Raw genomic sequence first — 11,027 nt, 5'->3', positions numbered from 1 at the left:
AATTGATATGGGACATTGGAGACGAGCAAATTGATAGAGAAAAATAGGTATTAGTTGAAAATGTTGAACCTTTGGATTTGATTAAATGAATAGAATTTTCCACTCTAAATCTGGATTAGTTAAAGACTTTTGTTAACACCAAAGACTTCAACAAGGCAAGAAAAAGTGGAATAAAACAACTAATTCCAAGTCTAAGCAGAATGTACCTTGGAAAAATCCTGAATGGATCCCACTGGGTCAAAAATCAAAATAAAATATAACAGAATGTCAAACTTGTCAAACTAGGCAAGGTTAGCTGGATGCCTTTTTTTTTTGCTATAAATACTACAAGCCTCTTTCTCTTCATGCACTACCATATCATCTTCTTTGCTTTCATCACCTTTGCTCTTTATATCGTATAATGGCTCCATCCTTCAGGCCCCTCCTGCTTCTGTTGGCATCTCTGCTAATTATGCAGACTATGGCTGCAGAAGCTGAAACATGCACAGACTGTTTCATTCATTCTCGAGCAGCTCATTATCCAAATTCTGATGAACAAGGAACAGATTGTAAGAAAATAAAAACCAAGGAGCTACTATAGTAATGTACTTATTATTAAGCATACATTTTCGTGAGAGTCATTTTTTCTATGAATTGCAGCTGGTGCTTGCGGATTTGGTTCATTTGGGGCAACATTAAACGGTGGGGATGTGTCAGCTGCATCTGATCTCTACCGTGGTGGTATTGGGTGTGGTGCTTGCTATCAGGTATCAAATCAAGGCATCATGAATTCGGAGCAGTGTTTTTTAGGAAAAACAATAGCCTGAGTGATGTTTTTGGTCTTGATATAATGATGTTTACATGAGCAGGTGAGGTGCACCAGCAGCAACTATTGCACAGATAAAGGAGTAACTATTGTTATAACAGACCAAGGCTCAAGCCATGACACAGACTTTATTCTTAGCAAACAAGCCTTTGGTCGTATGGCTCAAAACTCAGATGCGGCTGCTTCACTATTAGCCCTTGGAGTAATTGATATTGAATATAGACGGTGAGATTATAGGATTACACCACAATCATTTAAATTCTGTTTCGAAAAGCTCTTTGGAAACTGCTTTGAACGTTTTTAAAATTTCTATGATCAAAATGGGAGAAAACCAATCTAAAAACAAAAGCACGGAAATTGTTATTCAATAACATTTCCCTTTGTTTGACTAAGAAAGAGAAAAATGTTCTGCTTTCTTTGTTATGAGAAACTGAATGTTCATTAATTAATTACTTTCCACTAATTCAACTTTTTCTCTTAATGCAGTGTTTCATGCAGCTATCCCAACAAAAATATCACAATCAAAATTGATGAGAACAGCAACCACCCTCACTATTTGGCTTTTGTCATATGGTATCAACAAGGAAAGAGAGATATTACTGCTGTGCAGCTATGTGAGGTAACATGCACTATCTCAAATATTAAAAAAGGAAAAAAAAAATACCTTTCTAATCTTCAACTTTGATTTCTTTTCTCAACCACTTGATTTTTCTTTCAACTACCATGTGAAAAATTTTAAAAGGTGGTGGTCTGCCAGTTAAACCTGGTTAGTCATAGATGACGGCAAAGAGAATCAACTGATATAACATAAAGAAGAAATGAAGATGATAGAAATCAAGTAATATATATGCATGGTCCCCATAATTTTATTAAAAGAGAAAAATTTTTCAAATCATGACTCTTCACCATTTTAACCAAAATAGTTAATATATGATAAATGTTATTCAAATCACAGAATCTGTTACCAAGAACATAAATAATTTTATCATGTGCAGACTCAAAATTTTGTGTGCAAGCTCTTGGATCGGAGTTATGGAGCAGTATGGACAACTACATCACCACCAAGCGGGCCTTTGACTCTGAGGATGTTATTCAGTGGTGAGGATGGAGATGAGACCTGGGTTGTTCCTGTCAACAACATACCCCAAGACTGGAAAGCTGGAGAAACATATGATACAGGAGTACAAGTGAACGGATAATCATACGATCCAATTCAGATTTTATCATACAAATAATAAGTCCCTATAAAATATTAATCCTCATGCTTAGCTCTTCAATATGTTTCATTTTATTTCATTATAATACGTGTATCTTTCCTCCATCTAAAGGTGGGGATATAGTTTAATAAAAGAAGTTCATGAATGTAATCATTTCAGTGTTGACTAAAAAATTTTGAAAGTTTCATATCTTTTATTCCCTCTATGCTTCTGCCTACATTTCAACATCAATAAATAGACAAAAAAAAAAAAAAAAAAAGCCCACTTGTTTCTTCAGATATATTTTCTAAGTGGGCATCTTTTAGTGCACAGTATTTTCAATAAAGTGATAAATACTTATTGCATCCTCAGGCATAACCTGGTAGGAGAACATCTCAACTTATGCAATGTTCCAAGTTTGAATCCCCCCTCCTCTGTAGACCAGAAAAAAGAAGGCATACATAAAATTGCGATACATGTTGATCACTACTGGCATTTACATGCTAAAGGGATCAAATAATGACTAAATACCTTCACAAATATTATATTAATAATAGACTTTTAAAAATATCATTGGTCTACCAACTTAAGAATTAATTAAATAGTTTCCTGTTCAGTCATATTGAACTAAATATGATGTAAAATATAAATAGATAATCAGATGTCAACTTCTAACTTGACCAGCCATCATTCTAATGATGAACATTGCATAAACACAATAGTGTGAATACAAGGAATTACAGCAGTTCGAGCGGTTTGGTTTAGCAGCACTAGGTATGTTGTTTTGCATTAAACAAACCTATTATTCATAAATTCAAAATCTTATCCCAAACTGTCAAAGTTACCATTCAAAAGTTCAAGATTTTTCCTGGTAAGATGAGAAGACTATAAATATCCATGGTAATTTAAAAGAAGTATTGATTAGCTAGCAGCTACACGAGTAAACTTGTATAACACTGGCTAAATAAAAGGGGACAAGAAGATAATGAAACAGCAAAGAACATTACAATGAAGTCTGTAAACTGTAGTTCCAGCAACTGTCCCTTTTTTCCCTCATGTTCAAAAGAAGAGAATCTTATATTGTGATCGGGGAAATTTTTGCTTTAATCCCCCTAATTTCAAGGGTGAAAGTTGAATCATAACTGAGGTATCTGTGAATTATAACCTGGTATAATTTGTGGCTGTTTTCAAAATGAAGACATAAAGGTGCAACAAGCTGAAGCAATTTGTCAATGCCATTGTTGATTTCAGTTGGTTTATCATGTACTGAAACTTCAAATAAAAGAAGAGGAGGAAAAACACCTCTTTAGAGATCAGTACAGCCTTATTCCAGAAATTGCAATTGTATGTACTAACATTTATCAATAACAATTTCTATCTGGGGTTATATATGTCATGTAAATATACTTCACAAAATTTCTGCTCACCACCTTGTGTCTAAGACCTTTCCAGAATTTACTCTCTTCCTTCCCAAATGTTCTATCCTTCCCTTTTTAACCATTCTTCAGAATTTTATAACATCAGAGATGATATATTCTCCAGAGTTCTAAAGCCTTGTAAGAATCTGTTAGCCATCTCAATCAACATAGATCGCACCCTTGGTCTTCCTATGGAGTGAACCATCTGCCAGATAAGATTCTGAACCAAACTATCCAATGAGGAACAGGCCAGAACACATTGCTTTTTTAACTAAACAATCTTTATTGGTAGTGATTGTGCCATATATGTTGTTATCAGACATATACACTTCTACAAGAAAGCTGGATAATGTGGAGAATATGAGAAAGATAATGAAGGAAAAGGGAAAAAAATGTTGATTATTTGTTTGGTCACAATCACCCCAAGCTCTGTATACTAGAAGATTCTTACCAGAATAAAGAAAAGCTTAAAATAAATTAGGTTCTGCTTATATATGTATCTCTGTTACAAGTTCTTATTTTCCATGAAATCAGCCTGGCTAAGGAGATCAACCATGTAACCATAGTTTTCTGCCTTTGATTCAATCTTGTATTTTCATTACTCGACATCAAAGTAACACTAAACTTCTCAGAAAGCTTTCCTGCATGTCCATGAAAGGCACAGCATGATTTCTTTAAACCATAGAAGTGCAAGGTTTAATTTATTTCCATCATTTTACTAAGGATGCTAATGCAAGTAGGATTTGAAGCCCTACAATGGTTTCCATGTCATGGATGATGTGGCTGAAAGGAGTCTCTTCATGCCAGTCTACGTTGGCGTGCTGTTTATGTCTCTGTTTCAGCCTGTCAACAAAACGTACAGTAATGAACCTTTGGAAAAATTCCTCAGCTTAAGAAACAAGAAAAATGTATCAGAAGAAGAAAAATTGAATAAATAAAACTGGGCACATAGACTTTCATGACATCATATTATTACTTCAATGGAATAACTTTGAATTCAACTCCTATAACATAGCATTGTATGCATCTATGTTTTCTTGCAATTACGTTATGCTAAACTCCCTTCAATGTTTTTTTTTTATTTTTTATTTTTTTTAGCTGCCTGTTTTCAATAGAATTTGTCAATTCTTATTCTTTGCCTCCATCCACCATGACTTTTTAGTTTTAGCAACACTGCCGCTGTACATTAAATATAGATGTATGGGTGTTTCCTCTACACCTTCAGAGTTCTGACTCCAAGAAATCGTAGCTTATGTGATCATAATTAGTGGGAAAATCCAAGATGCCTAACCCAGGGGCTCTTTGGTGCAAATGCACCTAATTTTCTGTTCAATTTACTCTCCTCTCAAGTCAAGTTGTTTACAAGTATCCAACCAATGCATTCAACATTCAACCTAACTGCAACTAATCTCTCTCTCTCTCTCTCTCTCTCTCTCTCTCTATTCCTCCAATCAATCACACATCATGGTCCAATCAATAGTATGTATTTTCCACATTCTATGCATATATCTAAGATGCTTTTGATAAGGACATCCCTAATATCTGAATAAAATGGAGTGAAAGCAGAATAAACTACCAATTAGAAACACCCTGATACAAAAAATAGAATTTTAGTTGAAAATGATGATCCTTTGGATTTTAATGAGCAAATAGAATATTTTACACTAGATTCAAATAAATTAAAGATTTTTTGTTAATATCAAAGACTTCAACAAGGTAAGAAAAATTTAAAGCTCCATTTGGATAGGTGTGGATTTGGATTTATATTTCAAGTGAAAATTTTAAAAAAAAAATCAACATAATATCAAATTAAATTTTTTTTTCATTTGAAATTCACGTCTATCCAAATGGAATGAAGTATCGAATTTGGAAGGTGATTAAGAAATTCTTTAATTTTTTCCAAAACAAGTAATTCCAATTCCAAGAGGGTAGCTTGAAAACAATCCTAACAGAATTCCACTCATATAAAATAATATTTATCAAAATGTCAAACCTGGCATGGTTTACCAAACTGAAGAAACTGGACGGTGGTTTTGCTATAAATACTACAAACCTCATTCATTTCATGCACTACCTCCTCATCTTCTTTGCTTCCATTGCCTTTGCTTTCTTATGAAAAAAATAATGGCTTCCTCTCCTCAGTCTCTTTTTCTTCTTTTTGCGACGTTGCTCTTTTTGCAGACTCTGGCAGAGGCTGCAACATGTAGTGACTGTTTCATTCATTCTCGAGCGGCTTACTACCCAAATTCTGATGAACAAGGAACAGATAGTAAGAAGTTCCATTAAAAACGAGAGGAGAGAAGAGAGAGAGAAATAATCTATGGTGTACCTAAAACTAAACATGTGTTCTTACAATCTTTTTCCATTAATTGTAGGAGGCCAATGCGGATTTGGTTCATTTGGAGCAACAATAAATGGCGGGGATGTATCAGCTGCATCTAACCTCTACCGAGATGGTGTTGGATGTGGTGCTTGCTGTCAGGTATCAATTAAAGAATCCCAAATTTGTGTTGTAGTGACCAATGAACTTTAGCTTTTTAGTATTGGATTAGTCTCCAAACCTCCGAGTGCTCGAGTTCGAGTCCCACTCGGAGCCAACTGTTTTAAAAAAAATTGTGTTGCAGTGAAAAACATCTTGACTAATGTTATTAGTTCAATTTATATTTCTAAGTACTAATGATTTTTTCTTCACCAGGTAAGGTGCACCAACAGTAACTATTGCACAGACAAAGGGGTAACCATTGTTATAACAGACCATGGCTCAAGTGATAACACTGACTTTATTCTCAGTAGACGAGCATTCGGTCATATGGCTCAAACCAAAGATGCAGCTGCATCGCTATTATCCCTTGGAATAGTTGATATTGAATATAGACGGTGAGATTTCAGTATACCTATTAACAGCATTTTATTATACATTATACTAGTTTAAACAAAAGCCTTTTTTTTGCTTCGGCACCAGGTGAATGATCTACTGAAGACTAAACAACTTTCACTAAGAAATAGAAAAATCTTACTTTCTATGCTGTGAGAAACAAAGGCTAATCAAATGTCATGCTCTAATTAAATTCTCTCTCTATGCAGTGTCTCATGCAGCTATCCAAACAAAAATATAACAATCAAAATTGATGAGAACAGCAACTATCCTCATTATCTGGCTTTTGTCATATGGTATCAACAAGGGAAGAGGGACATTACTGCCGTGCAGCTATGTGAGGTATTATGCAATATCCGTAAAACTGGGGGTAAAAAGCCTTTTTAATTTTCAAATTTGATTGCTCTTTGCAACCACTTGATTTCTATTCACCAACTACTCACAGGTGGTGTTAAAATGCATGTTAAATCTGGTTAGTTATAGATGAAGGCAAAGAGAATATTAGTAGATACAATGATAGAAGAGAGTGAAGATAACAATCAAATATAAATACTATTCATTCCTAGGTCATTGTATAATAGAACTGCAGCAAAACTGTGAGCTAACAACTCGTCCAATTTAGTAACATATTTTATGTGACAGATGTTATTCAAATTAATCACTGAAACTGTATTAACAAAAATAATTTGACATATGCAGACGCAAAATTTTGTCTGCAAACTTTTGGACAGGAGTTACGGAGCCGTATGGACGACCACTTCTCCCCCTAGTGGACCTCTGTCATTGAGGATGCTGTTCAGTGGTGAGGATGGAGATGAGACCTGGGTTGTTCCTGTTAACAACATACCCCATGACTGGAAAGCTGGAGAAACATATGATACAGGAGTACAAGTGGATGTGTAGTTATATGAGCTACATTTTTTTTTTTTTTGAAGTCCCTATAAATCCTTAGATGTAGCTCTGCAATGTGTTTCATTTTATTCATTATATCCGTTTTTTTTTTTTTTTTTTTTTGTAATTTCAAGAAGGGGATAGAACTTAATAAAAGAAGTTCATGAATGTAATCATTTCAATGTTGACTAATTTGCAAGTGTCCTAATAAAATTTGAACCTTTGTTGTCTTTTATTTCCACTTGTACCATAGACAGAATGTCTGCTTACATGTGAACATCACTAACTCCCACCTGTTTTTTTAGATATAATTTCAAATTGGACATTCTTTATAAACAAATAAAATTGTCCAATTGCTGTTGGCAGTTGTGGGGAGTAATAAAGGAGGTAAATAATACCTTAACACAATTAAACATATGATATTGAAAACTTCCTTCTAAAATTGGGGTCCCAGCTTGACATATTCAATTGAATATCATGTGAAACATAAACAGAAAAATCAGTTGATGTCAATTTCTTGACCTGACTGGAAAAATTGATCAAGTCTTCCTGTCAAAATTAGAGATGGATGAACAGTGTCTGTATCTTTGGCTAAAATTCTAAAAATAATGCAAGCACGTTAGTCTACACACAAGTTATTACAGTTGTTCAAAAAGTTAGGTGCACCAGTCCTTGTTTTTTGCTAGTATTATTTTCCATTAAAAGAGCTATTATTCCAGAATTCTAAATTTTATCATCCTAACAAAGCTACCATTTCAAAAGCTAAGGAATTAAGCTGATAAGATGAATAAATTGAATATCTCTGATAATGCCTCTCTGCCTATCTACATATCTATCTTAGGTATGCCAATCACACTGTGCCATTTTGGTAATGCCACCTTGCTGATAATATAAAATTTAGAAGCAAAAAGAAAAGGTTACTTTCACAAACCCATGATTATGACTGGTCAAATACAAGGAGACTAGGGGGGAAAAACAGTGCATTAAATAATAAGTTCATAACATGTAGCTCCCACATTTGTTCCATATATTTCATATTTAAAATGACATGAATCTTGTAGATCTGATATGATTTTTTTTTTTTTTTTTGTCTTTTCTAAACAACTCGAAGACTAAAAATGCGGACAATAATGCAATATCTATGTGGGAATAATCAGGCATAACACAACCTTATTGAAAATTGAGAAGCAAAAGTACAACAAGCTAAAGCAATATGCTCATGCCATTGTTCATTTCAGTTGCTTTGTATTCAGACTTCATTTAAAAGAAAAGGGGCCGAAGACCAGTACAGCATTACCCTACGAACTGAGCTGGATATGCTAACCTATATCTGTTCTGCTGTTCTATAATTTGGCCATTATCCACTGTTTAAAAATGTTCAACAAATTTGTGCTGGCCACTTTGAGTTCAAACCCTTTCCAGAATTTACTCCCTCCCTTGCAAATCATTGACCTTTCCCATTTAAACAATCATCTCATTAACTTGAGTCTTAAAAAATGTTTCAATCTCACCAACTTGTCAGACACCGTAGTCAAATATGTAGAAAATAATTTCATTTAAGCAGCCATCTCATTCTGCGTTGAATGTACCATGCTTTTTCTATGGAGAGAACAATCTGCTAGACATAATTCTTACCTACACACTCCATGGATAACCATGGTAGTAAGTATTTCCTTTTCTAATCTCCCTTATCCTTCATTATATTTCTCATACTTCCTACATCATCCCACATCCCTGCACCAGCTATGCTTGACAACAGCACATATGGCACAATATTGGTTGGATACAACCTGATTAGTTGCCTTGCTTTAACCTCTCCAAGCTCTATTTATAAGCGAGTTTTACAAGCATAAACAAAAGCCACAAACAAAGTAGGCTTTGTCCCCAATTGCATTTTCCTTGCAAGTTCTTCTAATCGTTCCATCAAACCAGCCTGGCCAAGTATACCAATCATGCAACCATAATAGCCGTTGGTTCAATATTGTATTTTCTTTGCATTAGATCAAAGTACCACCAATCCTCTAAAAGCAATCCTGCATGTTAACAAGCAGATAAAACACAAACAGAAGTAATTTCATTTGCATAATACTGCTCTTCTCCATATCCAAGAAAATTTCCAGGGCTCTCTCCAAGTCCATTTACACCATATCCCATGATTATAGAATTTCATGACACAACACTTTTCTGAGGCATCTCATCAAAAATATGTCTAGCAATATCTATCACTCCACATTTTGCATACATTGTCAAGAAAGTAGCTGAGAGTAATTTATCAGGTTCAATCCCATTATCCTTAATACGAGAATGAATCCATTTTCTCAGATCAAGCCTTCTAAAATTTGCACATGCTGTCAAAATGCTCACAAGAGTTGCCTTAATTGTTCCGGCTTCTATCATCCTTTCAAACAATTTCATACATTCACTATAATTAATCTTTGCATTTCAAATACAAAGCCAACATGATATTCCAAGAAACCACATTCCTATAGAGCATTTGATAAAAAATACAGCGCCATTGAACGTTCCTTATATATCTTCACATGCCCATCGATCATACAATGCTTGATACGACATATCTAAATGGAATTTGCTCAAACAATTCTTTGGCTGCCTCCATTTCTCCCACCCTACACACCCAGAAATCATTGAGTTGCAACTGAAAACATCTCTATCAGGCATATCATCAAAAAGCTCACGTGCAAGAGCCAAATCTCCATTCCTCACATACCCATCAATCATGGAATTCCAACTCACCAATTCCAACATGACACTTCATCCCAAACTCTCCCATAAACAGATTATTATGCGAGAGGCAATTCCTAACAAAAAGATCATTCTCAAACCCAAATTTTACTGTAAGGGCTTGAGCCTTGTGCCCGTCTGTTACACATCCAACAACAGCACAAACCTCAGCAACAAGTGGAAATGTGTAATTATTAGGGAAAAAAAAAACCACCCAGCAATCATTTTATTCATAGTAAAATCTCAAGGAACCAAATGGGTCATTTACACAGACAAAACTTTTCATTAGATACGAAGTATTACACATAAACGCACCAGGCTCTCTTCAATTTGATCATACAGAGAGACAGAATAAGAAACTAAATTTGAAGAATTGAAAAGCTTCTTTATGTAGCGACTGGCAGCAAGAGTGAGTTGAAAGATGTATAGAAGCATAAGTTGGGCGTGGATTTGATTGAAATGTTTGATATGAGTGAATGAGTGTCAAAATTTTTGCAAAATGTGATGAGTAATATCTAATAAGGAACACACGGGTTACCTGGGCATGTAATTTGGGGTATGGGATCAATCGGAAACCGTTTTCGTGGACGTTTAGCGAGGTTTTTCTGGGATTTGAGGAACTTTTCGAGCGAGAGATGATCGGGATACGTTGAGTTTAACGGTCCTTTTCTCTTCCTCGCGTTGCTCATGTAGTTTTAAAACGTACTTCACAAAATTCATCACCAGTAAGTTATTTGACTTCTTTAAAAATTACCAAGCAGTCAATTAAAATACTTCACTTAATATGATTCAGAATAATAATTTTTTTTTTCTGATTAGGCTTTGGACCTTAGGTGGAAGTCAACACTTGAGTCTTGGGCTTGTAGTCGTAAGATGAGCAGTAATTTCTTTTCGTAGTATAAGGTGTAGAATGAATAGAGAGCAGGCTACGTTGACTTAATATTATTTGTTAAATATAAAATTATATTATATGTTATTAAAAATATAAAAATAAATATTGAATTAAATTTTAAAAATTCTTACAAATAAATTATAAATAATGTATATAAAATTTCAAAAATTGTTTTACTAAGAGGTGGAATTTTTTTTTTAGGCAAAAA

General features: G+C 34.4%; 2 protein-coding genes, 1 long non-coding RNA gene and 1 pseudogene across 3 annotated transcripts; 2 read left to right on the top strand and 2 right to left on the bottom strand.

Annotated features, from left to right (window-relative positions):
- The first annotated feature begins 331 nt into the window (after positions 1–331).
- On the top strand, positions 332–2,175 carry LOC110668940 (expansin-like B1). Its single transcript, XM_021830367.2, has 5 exons — positions 332–548; positions 640–746; positions 849–1,030; positions 1,292–1,424; positions 1,801–2,175. The coding sequence occupies exons 1-5, from the start codon at positions 401–403 to the stop codon at positions 2,002–2,004; spliced, it is 774 nt and encodes a 257-aa protein (XP_021686059.2). The 5' UTR covers positions 332–400; the 3' UTR covers positions 2,005–2,175.
- A 1,617-nt stretch (positions 2,176–3,792) lies between these two features.
- On the bottom strand, positions 3,793–5,618 carry LOC131176007 (uncharacterized). Its single transcript, XR_009146130.1, has 2 exons — positions 5,473–5,618; positions 3,793–4,262 (listed from the first exon to the last, which is right to left on the bottom strand). It is a non-coding gene; the product is annotated as an uncharacterized LOC131176007 (long non-coding RNA).
- Positions 5,493–7,371, top strand: LOC110668913 (expansin-like B1). The gene is made up of 5 exons (XM_021830310.2): positions 5,493–5,688; positions 5,795–5,901; positions 6,115–6,296; positions 6,504–6,636; positions 6,994–7,371. Exons 1-5 carry the CDS (start codon positions 5,532–5,534, stop codon positions 7,195–7,197), a joined length of 783 nt encoding a protein of 260 aa, XP_021686002.2. The 5' UTR covers positions 5,493–5,531; the 3' UTR covers positions 7,198–7,371.
- Positions 7,372–8,335: 964 nt separating this feature from the next.
- LOC131175837 (pentatricopeptide repeat-containing protein At3g29230-like) lies at positions 8,336–10,647 on the bottom strand (annotated as a pseudogene).
- Positions 10,648–11,027: the final 380 nt, after the last annotated feature.

The sequence above is a fragment of the Hevea brasiliensis genome, chromosome 18 (assembly GCF_030052815.1).
Source record: "Hevea brasiliensis isolate MT/VB/25A 57/8 chromosome 18, ASM3005281v1, whole genome shotgun sequence".
NCBI classification, from domain to species: Eukaryota; Viridiplantae; Streptophyta; class Magnoliopsida; order Malpighiales; family Euphorbiaceae; genus Hevea; species Hevea brasiliensis.
The sequence above is the reverse complement of the archived record's forward strand: the minus strand, read 5'-3'. Positions and strand labels throughout refer to the sequence as shown.

Bases quoted from the DNA above. Each gene is read 5' to 3' on its own strand.
- LOC110668940 (XM_021830367.2), top strand. From the start codon at position 401: ATGGCTCCATCCTTCAGGCCCCTCCTGCTTCTGTTGGCATCTCTGCTA. The intron at 549-639 runs GTAAGAAAATAA...TATGAATTGCAG, and splicing joins TGATGAACAAGGAACAGATT to CTGGTGCTTGCGGATTTGGT. The intron at 747-848 runs GTATCAAATCAA...TTACATGAGCAG, and splicing joins GGTGTGGTGCTTGCTATCAG to GTGAGGTGCACCAGCAGCAA.
- LOC110668913 (XM_021830310.2), top strand. From the start codon at position 5,532: ATGAAAAAAATAATGGCTTCCTCTCCTCAGTCTCTTTTTCTTCTTTTT. The intron at 5,689-5,794 runs GTAAGAAGTTCC...CATTAATTGTAG, and splicing joins TGATGAACAAGGAACAGATA to GAGGCCAATGCGGATTTGGT. The intron at 6,297-6,503 runs GTGAGATTTCAG...CTCTCTATGCAG, and splicing joins GTTGATATTGAATATAGACG to TGTCTCATGCAGCTATCCAA.